Source organism: Ochlerotatus camptorhynchus, unplaced genomic scaffold, assembly GCF_037179485.1.
Source record: "Ochlerotatus camptorhynchus isolate MF236.1 unplaced genomic scaffold, CSIRO-AGI_Acam_v1.1 ptg000299l, whole genome shotgun sequence".
In the NCBI taxonomy this organism is placed as follows: Eukaryota; Metazoa; Arthropoda; class Insecta; order Diptera; family Culicidae; genus Ochlerotatus; species Ochlerotatus camptorhynchus.
In genome coordinates this window covers 807,006-834,715 of record NW_027040787.1, presented here as the reverse complement: position 1 = coordinate 834,715, position 27,710 = coordinate 807,006, and the positions used below count along the sequence as shown (strand labels likewise).

The 27,710-nt window shown below is 38.8% G+C and overlaps 1 protein-coding gene across 1 annotated transcript in view; it reads left to right on the top strand.

Annotated features, from left to right (window-relative positions):
* Positions 1–27,710, top strand: part of Mob2 (MOB kinase activator 2) — a 475,874-nt gene that overhangs the window by 11,859 nt on the left and 436,305 nt on the right. Inside the window, exon 2 of the mRNA XM_065228651.1 lies at positions 670–2,319. Within this exon, the coding sequence (XP_065084723.1) occupies positions 2,315–2,319 (5 nt within the window). The 5' untranslated portion in view covers positions 670–2,314. The remainder of the gene's footprint in view (positions 1–669; positions 2,320–27,710) is intronic.

Here is a 27,710-nt window from a genome sequence, read left to right as displayed (position 1 = left end):
CTTATTGGGATTTGACTGTTAATCGTTTTCAAGTTAATTTGCATTTCAAATTAAAATGCATAAATGTTTTAAAAGAATGTTTCAGTTTCAGACCGCTTTTATTCAACAGAATCTTATAATGTGAGGGTGTTTTATTACGCTCACTAAATACTCGGAATTTTTACTACCAAGAACATAAATAACTGAAGATTATACATTATTAATATTTTTCAAAAGGTACAAACGAGACCCCCTGCAGCTGGGCAGTTCTCAATTAAAATGTGGAAGTGCTTCAAACAACACTAAATTGAGAGCAGGCAAAATGCTAATATGCTCTAAGCTATAAGTTTGAAATGCCATGTAGTAGTAATACAAATGGTATTTTTAAGCAATGAATACAATTTTTAATTTGTCGCGGATTAGTATTTGAAGTCGCGGATTACTTTTGAGAAATTGCGGATTTCGCGGATCAAATTTCCCCTGCCCTGTTACTGTAACTGTCAAAACTTTGGCTTATGGCTCATTTGGCCTAGTGTGACCCCCTTTTAAACATTTTTCGTCGCCCTGTTTCCCTGTAGAACATTATTGGCAATTACACAAAAAACACCCCGCATTCCATTTTGAGCCATAATGACTATGACCCTGAGCGAAAACTTATTGACCATCACTTTTCTTTTCGTATGTTTTCAGATTCGGCCCACAGTGTGTGACATCGGTAATGCACGCGCAGTGCGAGAATTTTCCAATTTTCCCAAACGCGCTGCCAAAACTGCTCTCGTCCCGTGAGAACTGAGAGCCAGTGATTGCGAGAGGAAAACGTTGGTCAGCAATAATAGCAACAACAACAACAACAACAACAATAACAGTAACGCAATCGCGAGAGAGCGTGCTGAAAAATTCGTATGTTGTGTAAGTCCTACCCAAAACGACACGGGAAAACAAGGAGCACCGTAACAATAAAAAAAAAGAAACGAATCGGAAGCAGGGAAAATTTCCCGTCATCATCCCAGCAGACGACACTTGTGCCTAGCCTAGCTTTTGGTGGTGTTTTGTTGTTTCCCGACACAATTCGAGAAAACGAAATATAAAAAAAAATAACTAACGTAAGAGTGACATCCGTCGTTCGTCGTTGAGTCGCATTTCGAAAGAGTGCGTTCCAATTTTGGAAAATTCGACTGCTGCTAGTAAAGAAGAATCTCGATCCGTTTTTTCCCTTTTGCCTTGGCGTGTGAAGTAGGGAGAGCGCTACTATTTTTAAAAGACGCCCCACAATCGGAAAAAAAAGAAGAAAGCAAAAGTCATCCTCTGCTAAACTATTACAATAGTGTGACAGTAGTCGATCGGTTTGTTGGTGGTGGTAGTGGTGATTAGAAGTAAGGCGAACCAAACGAGGGGGGTGTTCTTCCTTGGGGCTTTGCCAGTGTGTGCGCTGGATTTCCTTCTACGGTATCCTTCTGTTTTACCGTTTCGTCCTGACGGTGCCACCCCCGAAAAAAAGCATAGAAGCGAAACTAGGCTACCACATTCCTCGTGTGGCTGGAGGCACATACCCGAAACGTCAAAAAGAAAAAAAAATCAATGAATCTGAACCAGCAGCGGCAGCAGTAGCAGTTCGGAGGAAACGTCCGGCGCTGGAACGACGAATCTCTCATCGCTCTCCGGAGGAAGAATCTTCTCGTGTTCTCGACCCAAGTCGATTTTTGTTGTTGCGTGGAAACACTTGCAATTAGCTGATGTTGTTTTCGTCCCAATATTAGAAGGAAAGAGTGCCGTTGCAGTTTGTGGCTAGATTATGAAATCGTAAGCGAAAAAGTGTCTACTAAAAGTGTCCGTGTGTGTAGAAGAACATCGGAAAAGGAAAATCGGTTGCACTTTTCCTCGATCAAACTACTGCTAGGCGAAGTAAAGTGGGAAAATAGGAAACGAAAAGTAGCCAAGTGGTGCGTTGTTATATAAGAGTGTATTTCTCAGCACTTTTTTTGTGAGTGGCAACAGCAACGAGATCCGACCGACGACGACGTCTGTGTTGTGACGACGCGACCACGACGACGTTGGTGTAAATTTCAGGCAAAGAAAGAAGAGTTGCGAAAGCCAAAATCGAGAAAAGCAAGTGATTTCTTAGGCAGCAGAATAGAAGAAGTAGGATAAGTGGTAGTAGCAGGAGGGTGAAGCACGAAGAAGGTGAACATAAAAACGTAAGCAAGCAGAAACGAATCTGCTGTGGTGGTACTGTTGGTAAATTGAGCCAATTTTCGCCGAGTGACCCGGAGAGCTAGAAAAAGCCGTCAAACTGGAGCGACTTCCAGAATATCTGCGCGACACCGTGGACTGGTTTATGGGGTAAGTGGCCTTGCATCGCTGTCCAGTTGGATTTCTCGTACCTGCTACATTCCTTATTAATATGTATCAATTTTTTGACGTCTATCAATTTTACCTCGTTTCGCTCCCATTGCTCGGAGAATACGAGTGAATCTCAATGCGTAATCATATGATCCAACGTTTTTACTATCGCCATCACCAATACCATCATCGTTTACCATCAGGACATTCGTCCTTCCGGTCCTGCTCTATGCTAGCGAGTTTCTCTCGCTCTCGGTCTAGAAGCTATTGGTGGTATTGGTGTCTTGTTTGTGTCCTGCTGCGCTATTTATTGTTCCTCGTACCTCTCCTTTTCTCTCTCTCTTGCTCTCGCTGGGAGCCGTTTAAATATCACCTGATTGTTTTCATCAGGCCAATGTAGGTTGCTGCCTTATATGCGATGGTATGTAAATTGAAGTTTGGTTTCAGTTTCTATAAAGGTTGGAGAGAATATGACGTGACAATCTGGGGGGTAGCAACAACGATGGGTATAATATTACAATTCGATGGAAATAATACCATGCGGTATGATTTTCTTCTTGTACATATCTTAATGAAACTTTAATTTTCGTTGACCGTTCCAGAGTTGTTGAATTGTTTATAGAACTTATACCTAAATATACTCTTGCTGAGGTCATAACTATCTCATGGGTACGTATGAGTCGGATAAAGTATTGAACATTATAATCTAACTCAGGGTTCGCAAACTTTTGTCGATTGTGACGCACTTTGATAAATTTCATAAGCCACCAATATGCACATGTGTATGACCTTAAAATCTCACAAAATGGCTTTGAAAAACAAGCATAAAAATGCCATAATTGGACGAACGAAAAAATAACAAACAAGTCTAAAAGATAAAAACGACAAAATTTCTCTAAAACAGCTTTGAATGTGCCAAAATTATCCGAAATTTCTGAAAGAATTATCCATGAGTAGCATCACAAAGATAGTTTATGGACTTCGGGCCAAAATACCTTTCAAATGCAGACAAAGGTCTAAATTCGCAAAAATGCCCTCAAATCGCTGAAATGGCTTTTTTAAAATGCTCTGACAACGCTCAAAGTATTCTTGAGTCCACCAATTATTTAACCTTTAAAACGAAAAAAAAATAAAATTGGCCCCACAATAGCCTAGCTGTCCTGTTATCAGCTGAACGGTTTTAAAATCATAAAATGGCCTGAAAAGGCTTCGAAAATAACCTAAAATCTAACCTAATCTAACCTAAAATCACGAAAACCGCCAGACAATTGTTCAAAATCTTGAAAACGACACCTCTCATGAACGACAAAATGGTCCTCAAACCACCAAAAAAGGATCCAAAAATGTCAAAAATGGCCTCGACATTCCTAACTGGATTTAACAATTGAGGAGATTAAGGCCGGCGCACAATAGATACGTTTTCAGGTTCTTTGACAGTAAGCCCATGTATTATCTGTCAAAAAACCCGAAAACGTATGCATTGTGCGCCGGCCTTTAGAAGGAAAGGGGTGTAAGTGACTTTGATCGATTCACTTCATCGACTTTCTCTCTCGTTAATAATTCAGCTGCAAACACATTCCTTGATTCGTGTGCCATTCTGGATGTTAGATGAGCACCTCCTTTATCAAACTATGTGGCAAAAATAGCGCAAAATCTGTTTATGTGGCTGTGGTCAAAAGAGAAAGTCGATGAAGAGAGTCGATCAAAGTCACTTACACTCCTTTCCTTCTAACCCCCTCGATTCAAAATGGTAGGAAACGCCAAAACTGACCTGAAAAAAGGCTAAAAATGGTCTGAATTTTGTACTGGAAGTTCGGAAAGTGAAGACCATTTTGACATTTTTGAGCCTTTTTTGGCTCAATTTTTCTCGTTTTCTCTCTTTGACATGGACAATATTCGGTGTTTTAAGCCATTTTGGAATTTTAAAGCTAGTCTAAAAAGTCCGTTTTGACATTTTTGTACCATTTAATTGGTTTTTGAGTTTTGCTCGATTTTTGGCGTTTCCTATAACTGAACTATCAACTCTATACTTTCATCTCATCAAGTATCGTATAAAATGTCCACTTCAAGTCCTTAAGATATTTGACGTTAAGCATCTCCAACTATGTAAAATCGTTAACTTCACGCATGAAGTAATAAAAATATGATTAGTTAAAGCATTTTTTTCGTTTTTTGAGTCAGCTTTATACGATTTTTGGCGTTTCCAGGCTACATTGAAATTTTAAAGCCAGTTTGAAAGTCTAGGCTCAAATCAAACTGGCTAGGATCCGAGAAAAATGGTGTAGGCTTGATCATTTTGGGACAGTTTTTGGCTTGTTTTGGGCAATTTTGATTTATTTCAAACACTCTGAAAAGTCCATTTTTACATTTTTGGACCATTTTTCTCGGATTTTGTTCCATTTTGGTGGAAAAAAAATAGCTCAAAACACGGCAAAAACTATCGAAAAATTACAAAATGGCCTAGACTTTTTAAACTGGCTTTAAAATTGCCAAAAAAGACTGGAAACGCCATAAATCGTAAAAAAAACTGTCAAAATAAACCAAAAACATGAGAAAAATTGACGAAAAATGTCAAAATGGACTTTCCAAAGTGTTTGAAAAAAAAAAATCAAAATGTGTTGGCCCGCCTAAAACTGTCTAAAAATGACAAAATGGTCTAGACTTTTCAAACTGGTTTTACAATTCGAAAATAGCCAGGAAACGCCAAAATTCGTGTAAAACTGTCTAAATGAACCAAAAACGGGAAAATGGTCCAAACATGTCAAAATGTACTAGCTTAAAATTCCAAAATGGCCTCAAAACCCCAAAAAAATTCCATGTCAAAATGGCTTAAAAGCAAGAAAAATTATGCAAAAAATAGCTCAAAATTGTCACAATGGCCTGAAACTCCAAAATGGTCCTAAACACGCCAAAAATTTCAAAGTGACCTTAAGAAAAATCTAAAACAAATTTGTAATAATGGCTCAAAACACACCAAATATTTCAAAATGGCTTTGATTTTCCAATAAAGTTCCAAAATAGCTCAAGAATCAAGAAAAATTATGCCAAAAATATTCCGAATATTTCATGCCAAAAACACAACGAAAATGGTAAAACAATGTCAAATTGGCGTACAGCTTTAAAATGCCAAAATTACCGTGAAATTACCAAAATATTTTGAATAGGCTGAAAAGTCTTGACATGGAATGATCGAACAGCCTTGAAATCGTCAAAGTAAACTTATAATCGCTCAAATAACCCATTAAGCATGAGCATTGACCGCCCACGGTTGCTACTCTGTGATTGCCAGATCAGCTGTAATTACACAGAAAACCAATAGACGATGCTTAGGACTAACAATCACCCTAAATGTGTAAAAACTGGTGATCTACAACTTGGCAATACCAGCGCCGGTCGCTCCCGAACGCAGGTCAAGAAAGGAATGGGTAGGAATGTGTTGACGTGACACTCGCTTTGATGGAAGCCGAAAACACCTCTGCACTTCCACGAGGAATCACTGGGATATTGGGTAAGAGGGTTGGGATTGCAGCAGGGTTCGTTTTGGTAATCGATAAGCTGAAATGATGTCCTAACGATCATATAACGCGAAGGAACTTGGGATTGAACCCACGGGATTGAATTCCTACGTGCAATATTTCAAAAGTTACAGTGATTTGAAGGTGTCCGGATTAATGTGGACAGACCTTATCGGCTATAACTGGTTTAGATACACTACCGGTCATAAGTAAGGACTCGCTTGAAAATAGTAATTCAACACTCATATTGAATATTTCATCACTTTGAAAAGTTTAGCATCACCCAAAGAGAATGTGAAAACGTGGGGTGATGCTAAACTTATCAAGGTGGTGCAATATTCAACATGAGTGTTGCAATACTTTTTTCAAGCGAGTCCTTACTTATGACTGGTAGTGTATCTAAACCAGTCATAGCCGATAAGGTCTGTCCACATTAATCCGGACACCTTCAAATCACTGTAACTTTTGAAATATTGCACGTAGGAATGAAAAATTTCGCTGAGGTATACAGCCGCTCTTCGCATGTCCGTCCTATAACGAAAATCAGCAAACCGAGAAAATCGCGTTTTAAGTTTTGAATCCAGTAGAAACTAACCGATCGTTTCAGCCTCTGGTGGTGAATAGGGGAACCATCAAAAAAGTGATGAGGGCTGAAATTTTCGCCATGAAGCATAGGAAGAGGAAAATATTTTTTACCTTTTTTGATTAATTTATCCATCGTAGGTGCTTGAAACCATCATCCACATGGAATATTTTGTTTTCTGTATCAATTTTGCAGTGATCCGGCTGGTGCTTCCACATCTTTTTGTTAAGAAAAGTGAAGATTTTTAAAACTTCCCCAGTTATGATTTTCCAGGTTTTTAATATGGTGTTATTTGAGCTGTACATCTGTTCAAATATGTAAACAATAATAAAATAAGACCCCTCCCGATGGAAATATGCAAGATATGCATGAAAATATGCATTAATTTGAGATGTAAAAAAATGTAATTTTGATGTAAACAAACGGTTTGGTTGACGTTTCCTCTCATAATAGCCTAGCGCCTCTATATTGGTGGTGCATAAAAACAGCCTATTGCTTCTTATGTGATGGGACAACCAATTTGACTGTCATTCCAAACTATTTGAGAATAATTTTTTTGAGTTCATGCAGTATTATGAAAATATAGGTAATTAGCTACCATTTGCATTGAAAAACTCAATTTTGCCAAAAACGACTATGGGACCGACATGCGAAGAGCGGCAGCATAGCTGGAAGTCATTGATGAAAAAGACTATGATTGGTGTTTACATTCCATGTTTAGTGTTCAAGATGGCGAAGAATGACAAAACAAGTGCGCGAGCCTATTTTGTACGGATGTAAGGCAAATCCTGACTTGTCAATAAAGGTCCAAGCGCAATGACAGCGGAAGCGGAACGGCAACGGCAGCGGAAAAGCCCGATCTGAGTAAGCCAACTTGTCGGATTGAAAACTTGTTGGAACCAAATCGACTTCGGCTAGGCATCGTGATGTCATTTGTGACAACTGTCAAACTTTCCGTTTCCTTTCCGCTTCCGTCCACATTGCGTTTGGGCCTTAAGGGAACTTTCCAAAAAAAAATTGGATTTACCTAAATCCATTGTTCACTGTGTGCTCAAATCATTTTCGGAACGTTTGACGGTCGAAAGAAAACCAAGAAGTGATAAAAACATTGGACGTGCTGGTCCTGTCATGGACCGAAAGGTAAAGAGGATATTGAAGGAAAACTCGAATCTATCTGTTCAAACGGTGGCTCGTAAAATAGGAATGTCGCATGGTTTGTCCAAAAATCAAAACAGCGTTTGGGGCTAAGTCGTATAAAGTAAAAACACTTCCAAATCGCAAAGACAAACAAAATTTGACAGCAAAATCATGGACTCGATTTGACGAAGTTTTCATGCGTTGTTATGGACGATGAAACTTATGTCCTGGAGGATTTCAAGCAGCAACCAGGGCTGGTTTTCTATTCTGCAAAAATGCTACAGCTGAGTATTTCAAGACGAAGAAGGCATCGAAATTTCCCAAAAAAAAAAACCTTATTTGACAAGCAATATGCACGTGTGGCCGAAAGAGTAAATCTTTCGTCTCTACAGGCACAATTAATTTACCTGAAAAAGTTCCTGCTGGAGCGAATGCCACCCTTCATCAAAAGCCACAATGCTAAAACTGTGATGGAGTGGTACGGAGCAAATCAAGTGAATATTGTACCAAAAACCGCAAATCCGCCAAATTGTCCATAGTTACGTTCAATCGAGAGATCTTGGGCTCTGATGAAGCGGAAGCTTGCTGGAAAGAAACAAGGAATCAAAGATATTAAACACTTCCAACAAATTTGGACAAAGATGGCCATCTGAGGAATCTGTACAAACCCTAATGGATGGAGTTAAGCGCAAAGTTTGAAAATGTTATGCAAATACCGAATAACTATATTTTGACTTCGTGAATTTGTAAATCATATCCCATGAATCTGAAATAAACAACTAGAATTGAAATATAATGCGAAATTTGTGTTTTACCTAAGTTTTGATGTGTCCGGATTATTGTGGATACAGACTTTAATGCATGAATACGCATTCCGGATAAACTAACGCAATTGGTCAAGACTAAGACGGATCGAGTGAAAGCCAATCATCACTCTAAAGTTGCCCCAAGAGATATCTGGGAATCACGAATGTTAGTCATAACATAACTCCTCAGAACTTATCCTTTTAATCTTAGTTGAGTTGACCTTTAAGTCTCTAAAGCTTATTCATAAAGCTTCTGAGCTTAACTCATGCGTGCACAAGAGCTGGTTGTTTAACCTTCTCTTCGTAAGAGCTTCGAAACCCTGCGTCAGAAGACTAAAGTTAACCTTGATATCTCTGAAGATAACTCATGAACCTTCTCAATCGGTAAGGGCTCTTGAGTTGATTCATAAGACTTACAATATTACCACATAAGGCCTCTAGAGTTGATCGAAAAAACATGGGGGGTTGACGCAATAGGTCTTTAGGCTTAGACTGTAAGGCCTTAGATCTCAGTTCGTTAAATCTCACCGAATTTCCTGGGAATGATGCTTATAACCCCCATAAGGGCTTGACCTTTGCTGATCGCTGATGTTCAATCATACATTTTAAAAGGTATTATTGATAAACTACAGATTAAGACCTCTGAATAGCGGCGCCGGTGGTGTAGTGGTAAATGTGATTACCTCTCACCTCAGCAGGCCTAGGTTCAATCCCAGTCGGCGCCGCCGGGATGTTCTGTGGCATAACATCTCTGATCACGCCTTCCTTCGAAAGGGAAGTAAAGCCGTTGCGTTGATCCCCGGTTCATGAGTTGATGGGTCGATAGGTAGGGTCCAGATGTGGGAGCTGCCTCCCTGGCGTCGGTAGCATTGGTGCTCAGCACGGAAATCAAGATCGACGGAAAACAAACCAAAGAAGACGAAAACCTTTGAACCTAATCCATAAGATCTCTGAGATTGATCTAAGAGGCATCTGGAACTGACCAGCCACAATCATATAATTGACTTATAACATATTATATGACGTACCTAGACTTAGCCCTTTGGCCTTTTTAATTTGGGTGTCTACTACCTTGACAACCGGGAATCCTCAGGGAATTTTTCTTTTCCCTGAAATAACCTGGCATTCTCAGGAAAGTTAGAAATTCTCATATCAAGCATCAAGCTATTCCTAAAAATAAGCAAAGAACACACGAAGTAGCGCTCTACCCTATAAGAACTTGCTAAAGTTTCAACTTAGATGTGAATTTTCCATGAACTCTAGTGATAATTTTAAGGGAATTCAGAGAAGAATTCCAAGAGTCGAACTTATCAGAAAACTTGAAGAGAAATCTGAGGATTTATTTAAAGTTAGCTCTGTTGAACTCCAGATTCCAGGAGTAGCGTTAGTAGCAGCCCAAGGTAGTTCTGAGCAGAATCCAAATATAATCGTGAGTAGGATTCAAAATAAATTCCCAACTGAATTCTGAGAAGGATTCTAAGGTAATTCCATAGAGAATTCCGAGAGAGTTCTGACTAAAATTGCATAATAATTTTAAGGAGAATTCTAAGGAATTTTTAAGGAGAACTCCAAGAGAATAATAAAAAGAAGAAAATTCAATTTTCAACGAGCATCGATTTAAATTTACATGCCCATGGTAATTTCAGGTTTAATTCATTGAATTCCAGATCGTTAAACATGTAATTTTATATATAAAATCCTGCTCCAGTTGGAAGTTGAAAATTACAAAACATTTTTATCTGTGTAGTAAAACAAATTATTGCCTTCTCGAATTAGATTTCTTTTCGTTTGAAATATCACCAGTTCCTTCAATACTGTGCACTCCCCTGCCTACGCCCTTGGTTATTCATGTTTGTTGTTATTAACATAAAATGTTGCTATAACAAATAATATATAAATAGTTCTTTTGTTGTAAAATGATGCCCCTGAGAATGGTTCTCAGCAATCCATGTAATGATAAAAAAATCAGTAGTCCATAACCAATATAATCTGAAAAATGTTTTCCACGAAAATTTTCACGGTGGAGGAAAATCCCAAGGAAAATCAGGACAAACCCATTATCAGAATAATTATTTTTTTCTTCTAATGATGAAGAAAACTTTTTATCTTTAGCCGATGAAAATCTCAGAATGGTGTCTGTTATCGTTTTTGAGATATTGTTGAAGTTCGTCTAGGTTGCCTTTTTAATAAAATATACACTGAAAAACAATCGCACATTTTTGTCAAAAAATGAAAAAAAGTTGTTTTTATTTTCAGTGCCAATAGAAGTACATTTTTAAGATTTTTTAACTCATGCTTATTTGAAAGCTTATTACAAATGCTAACTTTTGCGATATTGAACTTTTTTTTATTTTCATAAATTTGTCTCAGACGTCATTTTGATTAGATGATCCGTTTTCGTGCTATGTACGCCATTTTGAAAAAAAGATGCGTTAGCCAAATTGGCCAAATTTCAGCACAAACTTGGTTCATTGCCGCTAGTGAACAATTATGCGAAGTCTTATGTAATTCGGAGAGGGTAAAATTACCTTGCATTAATACATCAGAATCGTAATGTTTTCTAATGTTTGACTTCATTTGACTACGATGCTGATGTAATAAAAATGATGATAGAATGCCAAAAACGGTGGGACGGACCCATAAGCAGAGACACTTACGCGAAACGCGCGGAAGTGATAGAGAATCTCCGTCCAGAAGTAAGTTCATACAACCAGAAACCAAATCAAGCCATCGTGGGGAAGAACGTCCCAATAGATGGGGAGAAGAGCCCGCCCTCTATCCACGAAGTGTTTGCGACAGAGAGTTGGCAATCCCACTCTCCCCATCCAATCAGACTTCAATCAGGTGCCCTGATGGTCCCTGATGGGACCAGCCCTGATATATATATATTTTTTAAATAATTGATTGAGCAATATCTGTACCTAAAATTCAAAAAAATCATAAACTTACACTTCTCAAAACATTAATCATGTTTTTTGTATTCTATGTTTGATAGATTTTCGGTCATTGAACCCGACTGGGATTGAACCCAGGCCTTTTGGGGTGAGAGGCAATCACGCTTACCACTACACAACAGGCGCCGCCTTCTGTTGTTTGTGGCGACATATGTCTGAAATTAGGCATAAAATGCTTCCCGTTAGTTGTTGACAGAGGATAGTGCAGTCAACAATTCTAGAAATCCCTTTCATAGACTACAAAATAGCGTATCCGACACTGCAAAACATGTCTGGTACCTCTGGTAGTGGTTATGTGATGTATTAGTGACAAAAATAGTGACCAAATAATGAGTTTAAAACAATAAAAACGTGACCAATAGCGACTTTAATTGATCGGAATGATATGGTTCCATTCTTCCGTTGATCACAATTGCCACTTCGATAAAACTTATTCTCGAAAAATAAGTATGAATTGGATAAGCAAGAGCAATGTCCAATTCTAACCTCCATTTCCTCACTCTGCACTCTTTTGTTTACATTGATTTTTTTTAAACAATAAATCTTTAAAGTTGATATTTGATGCAGATCGCGAATTGGTGAGAACGCAACATTTAGGCACATAGAAAAATGTTCAAAGTCACGGATTTAGACAAATTTGGACAATTTTAGGACATTATAAAGATCTAGTGAATAGATAAAGCGATGCGTTTAGCAATGTGAAGAGTTGCAGACTAGAACTAAATGTAGACCTAAGTTAGCCATGAGTATTTCAATAAAATTATCGTTCTCTCTTTGAAGTCGCTATAACGGACTGATATTTTTACTTTGCTCCATTCCTCCCTAGAATACAAACTTCTGTAACACCTGAAACATAGAAAAATGTTCATAACTCTGGGACCTAGACAACTTTTCCAGATCGTAGTCTAAGAAAAAAAAAACTCATCATTCTGGAACGTGGGCAATTTTCCCACGTGGAAGGATCACGGATATAAAAAATAGAATGCGTCTAGGACTTAAAAACTCGATCGGGAAAAATTAGGGATCTAGGAATAACATACATGCTATTCCATAGCAAAACGAAACAGTGTTTCTCAGAATTTCGTAAAAATTGGAAGTATTGATCATTTTTTTCCTTGATTTGTTTTCCGTGCTGAGTACCAATGCTGGACCCTATCTATCGACTCCTCAACTCATGAACCGGGAACCAACGGCTTTACTTCCCCTTCCGAAGGAATGGTAGTTTTGTTCCTTATCGCAAAATATTAGACTCGTATTTTTTATTTTGTCATTAGGGTGACCAAAGAATGACTTTTTTTCGTTTTTGAGTTATATTTTTTTTAAGTTTTCATGTTTTGGGGTTTCCCTCAATACTCCTATGCGACTATGCGACCTACCATGCGTCTCCATAGATTTATAGCGACATGGTCACGACTAATTTTGTTTCATCGATTTTTTGGACCACATCGAACTGGTCACCCCAATGACAAAATATAATATACAGGTTTGATATTTTGCGATAAAGAACAAAACTACCAATTTTTACGAAATTCTGAATACCACTATATCTTTTTGCTATGGAAAGGCTGATAATATTTATACCTAACATAAAATCAAATCAAATGGTGTGATAATAATTAACATCTATTCAAATATGGCCAAAGCAATAACCGTTTAAAACCTGACACTATTTCGTTACTCATTTTTTTTGATTTGCACCCCAGTAAGACGTAGTCATACGCCAAAAATCATCGTTCAAATATTACCAGTTCCCTTACTGTTTGCATAACAGAATCCAATACTCCTCAAAACATATACAAGAACCGTTTACCCATGTCCTCAAATAAAATCATTCGTCATCCAGTATTGGTTTCGTGGTGTTGCTGTCCTGCAAAGCTAGTACCAAATTTATAGTTTGTCATCCTTGAATAAACTTTTACGGCTTCTTAGGGAAATCACCAATTGATAGGATTTTCTGACAAAATCCTGTCTGTTAGACCAAAAAACTAAAAACTAACTTTAGCCCATTCTTGCTCTCTCCGTTCGTTGTCAAACAAGGTTTTCAATTCCGGCAATTACGGCAGCCAATCCTACCGTTAAAACCACGCTGAGGCACTCCGAATCGACATTCTCCCACCCAGGCTTGACTTACTTAATATTCTGCACTGCATTTTCCGCATGCATCTTAAGCATTGCACTGTAGCAACAACTGTCACAAATGCAGTGCCTACATGTTCTGCATTCTGTTTGCTTCTTCTTTGATCGCGTCGCAGTCATCTCAAGAAAAAAAGGAATCCTTTCCAGCAGTCTCAGATGTATCCCGATAGCCGAATGCAACAGCATCAGATGGTTCCAACTGTCGAACGTTGTCGTTGAGTTACATACTGATGGGCCGAACTTGGTTCCGGAATGCATATCTGGGGGATGGAGTGTACAACAAGATGTCACTCTAAAGTACGTGACCTCTGCCACGAAACGGAATGTCAAGCACTTATGCGGAGGCATTCGATATAATCCTGATGGCGTGCAAAAAAAAATCGATGGCTGCCAACGTCAGGTTCGAGAAAATTTATGTTCGCTCCCACAGTCGGCAACAATTTAGCATCGAAATTAATTAGTTCCGTTTAGGAGTTTATGAAAGAACATTAATTTTAATAGATTTTCGTATACCCTTTTCATCGAACGGACGCTGACGATGATGGTGATGCTGTCTAACAAGTGCTTTGGATCATATTTTTTTTACGAGATCTTCCTTGGTGGTGAAACGTACATAAATCCATGATGACGTAGGCGACCACTTTGTAAACATTCAGGGCATCCAACACACCGGAGCGAACATCGTTTCTGGAGAGCTTTAGGATGTTTTCGCTAATTCAGCATGACTTTGACTTGGCGAAGGAGCCGAACTGAAAACATGTGTACAGCGTACACCCGGTACTTTTCTTAGGTATGTTGTGAGTGTGTGTCTGAATGTGTGATGTTGATTAATGATGTTGCGAATTTCTTCAAGGCTCCGTGAGAGGGCAATGATTTATCGTGATGCTGTCGGCACTGCTTAGCCGTTGCAGAATGTACCACAACCTCTGCGTCAGCTGCTCCATTTCCAACCGTTTCCGAGTCGTAGCAAATCCAATGTGAAGTCCGAACAGTTTGGCAACTCAATTAGAATCCGGAAGCGCGTCCAACGGCTTCTCCAGGTCGGAATTACGTAACGATATGGGTCTTCCGTTCAGGTCTTCGTCGTTGTTGCTAAGGTATTGCGAAATTTCAGTCCAAGTGCCATCAGTTGCATTTGCTTGCTGTCGTTGAATGTGTACCGCTCTGGGGGGCTTCTCGCCCCGTTCCAGTGTAGGTTTATATGGTACCTTTGTTTTCCTGTAATTGTGCACTGTGCCGTGGAGAGAAAAAGTCGTGTTTTACAACCGGTCAAAGTGGATTGTAATTGATGTAGTATTGCAGAGAACGGACATGATGCGAAACAACTCGATATTGAGGGGTGTGTGTAATGAAAAATTATAGTAGAGATTGCCGCCAATGAGAAAATATTGGGCAGGCAACATGAATATATAGGCAAATATGATTTTATGTAGCTTTTTGTTTATGATTTCAGGATCTGAAAAAATCACCTAAAATATTATATCACAGACAAATAGATGTATCTTTGAAAAGAAGAAACTTTTTCTCTAAAACATCATCACGGAACTCAGTAACGACACCTTGCCAGCCATTTGCTGAACACGAGCTTGCTTGCCAAACCGCGTCGCAAAGAATGTGAAATGCTTTAATCATTTCAGTTCCAATTTGTTTCTAAAGCATATTTTAAGGAAATAGGGGAAATGGATGTAATGTCGGCCTAAATGCCCCTAATGTGGGCCCATACATAAATTCAGCAATCGATTAAATTTTCAATAGCGACCAAAAATATCCATTAGTACCGTCTCGCGTTTATCTAGATAAAATTGATAAATAGCAGATTTTTAGCAATGGGTCCAATCTTAGATCCATAGGCCAACACTAGAGTTATTTCCCCTACTAACGATTTTCAATAGAATACGCCTATTTAAGTACTAATACCTAACGATACTCGGGAAGAAATTTGTTTAAGATATTCTAGGACGTCCACTTTATTTTGGAGTTCAGATCAAATATACATCAAATTGCAGACTTAAAGTGGACAGTTTACACGATAGATAAGGAGATGTAAGTATAGAGTTGATAGTTCCGTTATAGTACGGCATTGTGAAAATTGGATATAGAAACTAGCATTTCCTTTACCAGATTATAAGTGATGCACAAAAACTCTATGGACTTCAGAGTTGGTTGGAAATGCTATCGAACATGAAGCTGATAGTGATAATTTATTAGCTAGAGAATGGTCTTAGAAGGGGGTAGGTAGAGTACGGCAGTATGAATAGTAAATGAAAATGAGCGAATGTCATTAATGCGACAGTACAAAGTCAAACGCACACTTCTTTGTCTAACCCGTACGATGTACACGGAGATTTGAAGTAATATACTATTATCACACTAAAGCTTCATGTTTGATAGCATTTCCAACCAACTCTGAAAATCGCAAACCTCGCGTATAAAGTAACATAAAAACACTTTAAATCTATGCACTTGTTTGGACATGTGTCGCCACTGAGGACTTCCTGTAGATCAAATAGTAGGACAATTATGTAAAGGGTGTCCACGATGAAATTGCCACACACAAAATTGATTCGCAAAATTCGAGTTTTCATCCGATTGCCATCAAATTTTCAGGGATGAGAAATAACTATTAAACTTAATTTTACCATTTTACTCGTATTTTATTTACAGTCCATACGCAAATGCCGGCACCTTGGCCTTAACCCCTGCCATAAGATTCTGCACAACCTGTGAATCAACCGTTTTTTGCATGTAAACCCATACTTTCTTCAGTTCGTCGACTGTCTTCACTACCTTAGGTCGTTTAAGAAGGTGCTGCTTCATAATCGCCCAGTACTTCTCGATGAGGCGGAGCTCCGGAGTGTTGGGAGGGTTGAACATTTTCGGCACGAAATTGACCTTATTGTCCGCATACCACTTCAGCACGTCCTTGGAGTAGTGGCATGAGGCCAAATCCGGCCAGAAGATTGTTGGGACGTTGTGGGCCTTCAGGAGATGAAGCAGCCGCTTATGGAGGCACTCTTTTATGTACACCTGTCCGTTCATCGTGTCCTGGGTCACGAAAGGTGCACTCCGCTTCCCGCACGTGCAGATGGCTTGCCAAATCAGGAATTTCTTCGCAAATTTGAACATCTTCTGAGTGCGGACATGCTCCGGAACGCTGAACTTATCCTTGGCCGTGAAAAACAGGTTGCCGGGGATCTGTTTGAAGTCGGCCTTCACATATGTTTCGTCGTCCATGATGCAGCATTCAACTTTCGTCAGCATGTTGAGGTACAACTTCCTGGCACGGGTTTTGGCGGACTTGTTCTGCTTCTCGTCGCGATTAGGGGCCTTTTGTACCTTGAACGTTCGAAGCCCAGCCTTAGTTTTGGCCTTCTGGACAAAACTTCGGCTTAGGTGCAGCTTCTTAGCCACATCCCTAACGGAGGCGTTCGGATTTCGGTTGAAGGCCCCAACTACGCGGTTGTGATTTTTGGTGTTGTACGGAATACTTTTTCCTTCACTTCTGGGCTTCCGATCGGTGGTCAACCGTTCCTCGAACCGCTTAATCACTCGCGACACCGTGGAATTCGCGATTCCCAACGTTTTAGCGATGGAACGATGCGAGAGATCCTTGTTCTCGTGATGAATGCGCAAGATTTTATCACGCACGAGCTGTTCTTTCGACTCCATTTCCGCGAGTTTTGATCACAGGACTTTAAAACTTGCAGGATGTAAATAATGCACTATGAACTAAATCCACCCAAATTTTCATTAAATTGTACCCAACGGTTAAAAAGTTAGAGCAATTTCATAGTGTGGCAATTTCATCGTGGACACCCTTTAAATGGATAAAGTAATGAAATTGGGTTGTTAGTGGAATACTTAAATAAAACAGCAGTTATCTTCCATTCAATTCCACTTAATTAATTTTGGTACCCGAGCAGGAAAAAATAACTTATTAATACCAAATTTAGGTATGTAAATAGCATAACTGGCAACCTAAATATGGTATTAGTGAGGCTGAAATAAGATGTAAAATACCAAAAATAACCTCTTATGTTAATAAATAAATAAATTTTCTTCGAATAACGAACTAATAAATAATTTAGTTATTTCAATATCAAACGGATAACAGACGGTTTTTTAGATGCCACAATACCAAAATTTGTTATTTCGAAGGTCTTCTAATACCAACTCAATAACTCTTTTAGGTGTTTTTGTCTAAAAACTGAAAGATCACATTTTGTTATTATGGTATTCATTTGATATTTTACAAAAAAAATCGATAACTAATAATATCGAAACAAGGTTTATACCATAGGCATACCAAAATCTGGTATCATACCACATTAAGATATTAATTTGTTATTAAATTATTTAAATTTAAATTTTAAACATTATTTAACTTCCTGAATTTTCTTCCACCTTACATCATTAATTATTTTTCGAATCCTCTCGGAAACTTATTTCGACTTCCCTTGGAAGCTTCTTCAGCCTTCGCTAGTATGATTCTTCCATCTTCTCCCGCCAGTTTTTTCAGCTTTCCCGGAACTTCAGGGATGCTTTCAGATTTTGATTAAGGGTCCACACTAGCTGCAGGAACTTTTAAGAAGTTCTGAAACTTCAGAAAAGTTCAGACTTTTGAGTAAGTTTCGATAAATCAAAGAATGTTTCAAAGCTTCTGTTAAAATTCTAAAACCCGGAAATTTCAGTGAACTTAAGGAAACATCATAAATAATTTGGATACTTTAAAAGTCCAAAGAACTTCTGTAAATTTAATGGTTTTCAGGACAGTTTAGTTTCAGGAGAATTGAAAGAACTTTAGGAAGCTCCGAGATCATCAGGGCAGATCAATAAATTTCAAGGAAATCGCAGAAATTTTAAAGAAGTTCCACGAGACTCAGGCAATTTCCGAAAACTTCAGCAATGTTCACATGAACATTAGCTCATTGTGAGAACATTTTATGGGAAGTTCCGTGCTTATTAATGGCAGTGTCGATAACTTTTAAAAATTAGAAAAATCGGGAAGATCAGAGAACTTCAATGCTGAGAACTTCAATGCGAACTTCAGAAATGTTCCAAAAAACTTCAGGGGCATTGCGGGGTCTTCAGTTTCTTCCTTTTATGACCATTTAAAAAATTGTCTGGGTCATTATAACATCCCCCAAGAGCTCTTTCTTCCGGAATTATGTCCTTGTTTCTTTCGACTGTTCCGTTAGCGCTCTGGCTTCCCACTTCCTCCAAAAAAAATTCTAATCTACCTTAGGAAGTTTCTGCCAGCGTCTCCAGAAAGTTTCTTCCGTCTCCTCCAGGAATTTCAATTAAATTTCTCCCAGAAATTTTTTTCGTCTAGATCTAAAATTTTGTCCAGTTGGTTTTTTTTTACTTTTATTGGAAGGGTGTTTCGAGCTTCTTCTGGTTTCCCCTGGAAATAGCTATTTCTGGAATTCAATTCCGATTTCAGGAACTTTTCTGCCGAATGTAAAATCCAAACTTCTGAAAGTTTCTTTAAATTTTCACCAGAAGTTTCTCAATTTATGTCTTGGAAGTTTCGCGGATGTTTTTCCGACTTCTCTTAGAACTTTCCTAAAATTTCCTCCAGTAGAGCTTCTTTCTCTGGACGTTGTTGCTTCCTCCAGAAGCTAATTCAAAAATTCCCCGGAGTTTTCTTCCAGAACTTTCCGATCATAGTCCAAAAGTCAAAATTTTCGAAAAAAACGACAAAAATATAAAATTAACTAAAATAGTAAATACCGATAAATACCAATTTTTTAAATCTTTGATACCGATAAGCTTTAAAACATGCTGGTGCATAATCTCAATGAACCTGTTTGGAATGGTTTCGTTACTACGGATCTTGTATCAGTCATGATTTTTTCTAAACTCCAGGGTTATTTGAAGACCCTTGATCATCTTATGTACCTCAAAATAAATTATAAGTGATGAGCATGAGCATGATTGACTCTGCAGCTCTTTTATTGCCAGATCAGATGTAATTACACAGAGCATCTCTCTTAAGTAAATGTTGGACTAACATACCTTTCCTATCCTAACATACCTTTCCCAGTTGTAAGGACGTGGCCAGGACAATCCTTAACTGTTGAAAAGGGATATGTGTTTATCTGGGAGATAGTAATTATTTCCTACTTACTATCTGTCCAGTAATAGATATCCGTCTTGCTCTTAATAGTTTTGAATTAGTACCACCTACGATACTGTGCAACTTGTTCGATGCTAATGCTAATGCTAATGCTAATCAGATGTAATAACACAGAGAACCAATCGACATTGCTTGGGACTAGCATTCATCCTAGATGTGTAAATACTGGTCATCTAAAATTAGGCAATACCAGCGCTAGCCACGTATGAATGCTGGTCAAGAAGGGGATGGGTACGAATATGTTGACGTAATACTCGCTTTAATGAATGCCGAGCGCACCTCTGCACTTCCACGAGAAATCACTGGGATGTTGAATAAAAGGGTTGGGATTGCAGCAGGATTCGTTTCGGTAAACGATATGCTGAATTGATGTCCTAACGATTACATAGCGCGAAGGAGCTTGGGTTTGAACCCACGGTCTTTTGCTCAGTAAGCAAAATCGGTCGCTACTAGGCCACCGAGCTCCTTATATCACAAAACAATTACGAGTTTCCGTTCGATTTGTTGTTACTATGTTTCGATCCCGGCGATGATCTCACCGACGCTGAGGCGTCGCGTGCCTCATTTGTTTACCTGTGCACCAAGCTGTTTTCGTTATAGTATACCACCACATATCCGGAGAACTTTGAGATTTGGGGGGAATTGCTTTTGTAAACAAACACGTCCATAGCTGATTTCTCGCGAATAAAAACACAATCTCTCGAACAAACTATACCAAATGATAAAGGAATCATTCCTCTATCTGTTTGTGTTGTTAGTTTTATAGATTGAGCTCTGAGTCACGAGAAATCAGCAAATGACGTGTTTGTTTACAAAAGCAATTACGTTTTTGTTTTATTTTTCAATGCTCCGAGAATTCAAGGGACATATTCTCCATTACTATATTAATCACTAACTTACGTAACATTTGAAGGGCCTATCATCCTGTATAAACAAAACTTGTATTGCCCTTTTCGCGCTAACCGAAGTTGGAGGAATTGCAAAACTTAACTATTTCGAGTAATATTGATCGATTCTCTTCGTCGACTTTCTATTTCGTTAATAACTTGAGCACATATCCTGATGAATGTGGGCGTCTTAGTGGAATACCTGTATAATGAGAGAGAGAAGGATTAGTATTTTCCATTTAATTCCACTACTTTATTTGCTTATCCTTGACAGATACGCGTATTTCGTCTACAATGTGCAGACTTCTTCAGTGTCTTGTACTAATACTCGACTCTGTCGAGTATTAGTACAAGACACTGAAGAAGTCTGCACATTGTAGACGAAATACGCGTATCTGTCAAGGATAAGCAAATAAAGTAGTGGAATTAAATGGAAAATACTAATCCTCCTCTCTCTCATTATTGAGCACATAGCCATTTCTCGTTCTGTTTGTCGTATTAGATGCTAGATAAACGCTTCTTTTATCGATCGGTGTGCTGAAATTACCTGGGAATGTCTTTACATGGCCGTGGAGATACAAAGAGAAAGTAGATGGAGATAATCTTTCAATGTTACTTAGGACCTAATGCAATGTTTAGCTGAAATTGTCGTTTTTATCACAAGGCTAACTTTTTCGACATCCACATCAATCCAATAACAGTTCCGAAAACATTCTTTGATACAATCAGTATCAAAATCTAGAGAAAATGCATAGTCCCCTGGGTAGCAAACTTGAATTAATCAACTCTTTATTCATCAGAACAACACTATCAGAACGAACCAGGGGAAGCTCATCTGTTTTGAAAGGCGCACCGGCGCAACTATCGATAATTGGGAGATTTACAACTGACAAGAGAGTGAGAGCGAGCCTTTGCGCTCTCTTCTCCATTCATCTTTTTGCCTAGGTAATCAGATATCAAAGTGCACAGTAAGAAATGCACGCCTTAGGCACCCATATATCACAAATGTTCTTCTAATTTAAACTCACACATTCAAACCGGTCTGCAAGTATGATACACGTCCAAAGCGTACTAGACTGCTGTTTTCGTTTTGCTCCCGTTTGGCGCGTAACTGCTGAAAGGTTCAATTACAACTAGTGGTGCAAACCGCCATGTATTGTGGAAAATTTAGGGGTATGTTTCAAGAGGTGATAGAAGGTCTGCTTGACTTACATAAGGCATTTGACCATTCACAATCTTGCCCCCCGTCACCTAAAAAAGCTCGCTTTTAGGAGCACTATTTAACGAGTTTTGTCATGGTAGTGATATCGACATGCTTGGAAATCAATGCATTAGGAATTAGGCAGACCATCCGAACTGAATTTAATCATTTTTGAAGCAAACCAAGGTCGAAGATTTAATTGAACCACACTACAAAATAGTGTATTCATGGTCAAATGTGGTCTGGAGTAAAGAAGTACAGCTATAATGTGACCATACAATCTATAAAAATATGAACGCATTTAAAAAAATATATATTTACATCTGTGTAGTGCACAGGTTGCACATGTGGACGCGACGCCACTGCACCGACGAGAACAACTGCTCTTGAGAAGAATTTGATATCCAAAATATCCATATCCAATCAACACATCTTTCCTAAAACTCAAATATTACTTCTTTTACGTACCCGTTTTTTGAATCGAATTTCATTACGCTCAGTAGTGTAAGGAGCTTGGGTTCTAACCCACGATCATCTGCTCAGTAAGCAAAAATGGTCTCTCTAAGGTCACCGTGCCCTTTACATCACAACAAGCTACGACTGACGATCGTTCATTATCGGTTACAAGAAGCTATTACAATGAAATGAAATCCCTGAAAGTAGTTAACAATGTCTTCTGAATCAGGCGTAGGTCACATTTGCCAAAACATACGTATTACTTGCCGTATATCTTGACCAAATTCCCCCGTTGGAGAGGGATGGTGAGGGGTATTCCCCGCACCATCACTGGCAAAAAGAGATGATCACCGATGATACCCTACCCGTGTCCCTCAAAATCGTCAAGTTGACGATGACAGGAACACATACCGTGGTAGAGGTAATAATAGCTGCAATTTCCAAACCTACGACTGGATGCCTTCCTTCAGATAACAACTTAAGTGCGGTAAAAATCGATAGAACTTTTTCAAACACATCGGCGGTACTTGAGCGTGTCGGTGATCATCTCTTTTTGCCAGTGGTGGCGGGGGGATACCCCTCACCATCACTCTCCAACGGGGGAGTTTGGTAAAGAGAGATGATCAAACCGATTTGTAGCTTCCTAAAGTTGTCCTTGCTCACTTTCTGTTCTCTATATGCAATTTTCACACTGCCGTACTCTAACGGAACTATCAATTCTATACTTTCATCTCCTCATCTATCGTATAAAAATTACCACTTTAGTCTGTTATTTGAAATTAGCATCTTCAACTATGTAAATCGTTCACTTCACGCAGAAGTTATACTAAACATATAAAGGGTGATACGGTCAAAATTTGGTCAATATCAACTTGACGTATTTCTTTCAATTTTGCATTTAAAAAACCTGAACACCCCTCATTTTGAAGGTGTGTGTGTGTAGAATGTTGCTCCTATTTTGATTTTGGAATTCACTCTTCAGTTGTCAAAATGCCGTCCAAGCAAGAAGAGCAGCGTATCAAAATTTTGCTCGCGCATCGCGAAAATCCGAGCTACTCGCACGCAAAGTTGGCAAAATCGCTAAAAGTTGCCAAATCAACCGTTACAAATGTAATTAAAGTGTTTGGGGAACGTTTGTCGACAGCCAGGAAGTCTGGATCGGGGGGAAATCGAAAACCGGAAGCCGCTGAGACGACAAAGAGAGTTGCCGGTAGTTTCAAGCGAAACCCTAACCTCTCTCTCCGAGATGCCGCAAATAAGCTGGGTGTATCGTCTACAACCGTGCATCGAGCCAAAAAACGAGCCGGACTATCGACTTACAAGAAGGTAGTGACTCCAAATCGCGATGATAAACAAAATACGACGGCCAAAGCGCGATCCCGGAGGCTGTACACGACGATGCTGACGAAGTTTGACTGCGTGGTAATGGACGACGAAACCTACGTCAAAGCCGACTACAAGCAGCTTCCGGGACAGGAGTTTTATACGGCAAAAGGAAGGGGAAAGGTAGCAGATGTTTTCAAGCACATGAAACTGTCAAAGTTCGCAAAGAAATATCTGGTTTGGCAAGCCATCTGTACCTGTGGCTTGAAAAGCAGCATTTTCATAGCTTCCGGGACTGTCAACCAAGAAATTTACGTGAAAGAGTGTTTGAATAAACGTCTGCTGCCTTTCCTGAAGAAACACGGTTGTTCCGTACTGTTTTGGCCGGATTTGGCATCTTGCCATTACGGTAAAAAGGCCATGGAGTGGTACGCCGCCAACAACGTGCAGGTGGTTTCCAAGGACAAGAACCCTCCCAACACGCCAGAGCTCCGCCCAATTGAGAAATACTGGGCTATTGTCAAGCGGAACCTAAAGAAGACCAAAAAAACTGCTAAGGGCGAGCAGCAGTTCAAGGCAAACTGGCTTTCTGCGGCGAAGAAGGTGGACAAGGTGGCTGTACAAAATCTGATGGCAGGGGTCAAGCGTAAGGCCCGGCAATCCGGATTTGGAAAAGCGGAAGCCTAACTGAATATTTTTCCTGAATTTTATACTAATTGAACTTGAAAAAGAAATTTAATTTGATTTTTTAAATAAACGATTTCACCGATTTACACGCGTTTTCCCTTGACCAAATTTTGACCGTATCACCCTTTAGTCAAAGAACGAAAAGCAGTTTATGCTTAATTTCGACAGATGTCGCCACAGCCAACAGTAGTGATATCTGATGTTGGCCATCGCAGAAACCACTTCCATCGGCTCATTGTTTTTACTTTGAAATTTCTAGAACAGTCTAGTGACTCATTTGGCCCAATCTTGTTAAAGATTTCTTTGAAACGCGTTATTGTTCCCTAATAAAAATTGTATGGTTAATTTGCTTAACGGCGTGTTCTGGGTATCATCCAAACCATTTGTGGAATAGTTCAATGATTTGGGTTATCGTTCGTTTATGGTTATTTTTTATTAGGGTTGTCCAATGGTTTTCATTGGAAGTAAACCACAAAGAGAAGGTCACCGGTACCGGTGCTTTGTACTGTTATGCTCTATGCCATGGCAAGGTATAGGCAAACCGAGTATTTTTTCGTATCATTCAACGAGACCAAAAGTAGATAACACCGGGTCGGTACACACATGCATCCGATATCATCCTTTTGATCTTTCATGGAACGACCATGATTTCATTTCATGTCATCATAGTTTACCGGTTGTGTAGTTTATCGGCTGGTACTGTTGATGACAAGCCGCCACTGATGACAATATTGTGATAAAGGCACAGGAAATGACCTACCGCAGGAAACAAGCCAATCAAAAGCAACATGATGTGCTAGAAATTGTGTAGACCACTAAAATTAACTACTATATAACGCCATCAGGACAGCACTTGACTAACACAATTCCTCGCAAACGACTATTCTTAGCATCTTATGGTACAACATCAACAAAGCGTCTAATGAAACTTGACCTACGCCAGTTCGACAGGCCTATAAAAAGCGTCCTTCGCCTCCAACTTCACACCGCCTTCGACGATAATAATAATATTAATATCCTGCTAGGTTGTGCGCCCTCGTATTTGCTCCATTTCCAACGGCGGGCGCCGCCAGTATGTTGACGTCAACCGTCTCCTGGATCAGCCGAACGACGAAGACTATGCATTGCGATTGGATCTGCGAGGACCTTGCGAATCAACCGCCATCCGCCTGTGTCATGAGTCATGGTGGCATATATCATCAAAGTCGGATCGAACTACGAGTATACGGTTGATGGCGACAATGTGACTCATCCGCTTCATCCATCTGGTTTTCGTTGTCGCCATGCGTCGGTTGTCATAAAATCGAAGCAAACATCGTGAAAAGTTGTAATAATGTCACGACATAGGATATTCAGCACATTTCCCGAGCAAAGTTTTATATCAAATTGATAACAGGTTCTGATTCCCAGTTATCATTGTGCTTGAATAAACGGCCACCATAACATAAATTATAACCAAAAATGCTCGTTGGATAACTAAATTAGTTATGCAACAACAACTGAAAACATAATTATATCTGTAATAACAAGACTTGTTATCTAGATGATACCAAGTTGTTATTCTACTTTGCTCGGGTTTCTAGTTGACCTAGGATGAAGTGGGTGGATGAAATTTTATATCGATCAGACGTTTGGTTCCGAAGATACGGTCAAAACAGTGGATTTTGGCCACCTGTCTGAATATGTATACGTTAAAAAAAAGTATAACTGAAAGGTGGATTAATCTTTTTATTTTTTCTCCTAAAAACGTAATTGCACTTAATCAAACTTTGTCGACGATTCAATTGACATGAATTCTTTTTCAAGGTTTCCGGGTTTAACTGGAATAGTTTGGCCTATTGTTGAATGTCCATCGATCAGTCCAAATTGCTTGGAGCGCATGTTAAGTTGTCGATGTTTATGACACCTTTCCGGTTTATGAACGGTGCTAATTGCAATTGCTAGGGCATTCCAATTAGCACCCAGGTATATTCGCGCATTGGTTGTCATCCGGCTACAGCTGTCAGCAACACTTACTGTTCTAGCGCTAATCTCCTTCCTGATACGTCAAAAACTACTCAAATGGGAACACCAATAGGGGTTTAGATCCAATTTCTGTCCTACCGAGCGCAATCCGGCACTTAACCTCTCTTTTTCGAACGGATAGGAACCGAAAAATTGAGTGATTCCACTATAGATGAGATCCAAGTTAATTTGCCGTTGTCCGTTGCACTGCACAGTGGTCCAGAATGCAGATCTAGGTGGAATTATATGTTTTGAGCCTGAAATTGAAACTTTAGACTAAAAGTCTCTTCTACAAACATGTTCCTTATAGTTAGGCCCTCATTTTTATGACAAAGAATTCTAGGGTGGTTCTTATTACCAATAAAATCAAAAGTCTAACTTTTTTGTTTGAAGAAATTAAGGCAAAGTTATAGCTTAGCTAATTTCAAGCAACTTTGTATCTCTTAAATTAACCGATTTAGAGCTATTTTCTTTAATTGAGTTAGGGTGTCTCTAAAACAGTTGTTTTGCTCTAGTTTTCTTATTTCAAATTTCTCAGCAAAGGTGTCTTCAGTAACTTTTAGATCTTTAGAAGGCGCAAATAGCATTTTGATGTTTTCTAGAATGTTTCATCAATTTTGGCGTACTTTATGGTGAAATTTTTTGCTTAAGGGAGGTATACACTAAGATAAAAAAAAAATAACTTTTTTATGTCTGGTTAAATTCGATGAACAATCTATGGAAACATGGTAGATGAAGCCATTTTAAGAAAATTTGTGGAAGACGACAATATTCTATCTCTCAACTGGACAAAGCTTTAAGGTAAAAATGGACTACGAACGGTAACTTTTTTTTTAATTTTCCAATATTTTCAATGTTCTCCAAAGTTGTAAGTGCTCTAAAAATGGACATTTTTTTAAGAAAACAAATTGTTATCTCTTCGTTTTAAGGATTTACGTTCGTTTTTATAATTTTTTAACGCTATCTTGCAGGTGGTATATCTTGCGGGTTAGCGAGTATTAGCAGCTAAACTCAATGTTATTTCGCAAGATATACCCCCTTAATGATAGTGTTAAAAAAATATAAGTACGAATGTAAATCCTTCTAATGAAGAGATAGTGATTTGTTTCCTCCAACAAAAATGTGCATATTTAGAGCACTTACAACTTCCTATAACATTATAAACATTGAAAAATTCAAACAAAAAAGTTATGGTAAAAAACGGGCTTTAGATGGTACTACCGTTTGTACTTCATTTTCACCCATAACTTCGTCCACTTGAGAGATAGAAAATTGTCGTCTTGGATAAAGTTTTTTTTTTAAATGTGGATGTTCATTAATTTCAACCTGACATTAAAAAGTTTTTTTTTTATTATTTTAGTGTATATCCCCCTGATCGCGCACGGGCAGAACTTCAGAGGCATGCGAACTATTGAATTTATTTACGATATTACAATAGAACAGTAGGCATGATAACACCACGCTAGCGACACTTGTGTGTTGATATGTGTATTTGGGTAGGGTAGTTACACACTTTTTGTACAAATATCCCTTTAATCTAAACTTTTCACCATTCAAATAAAG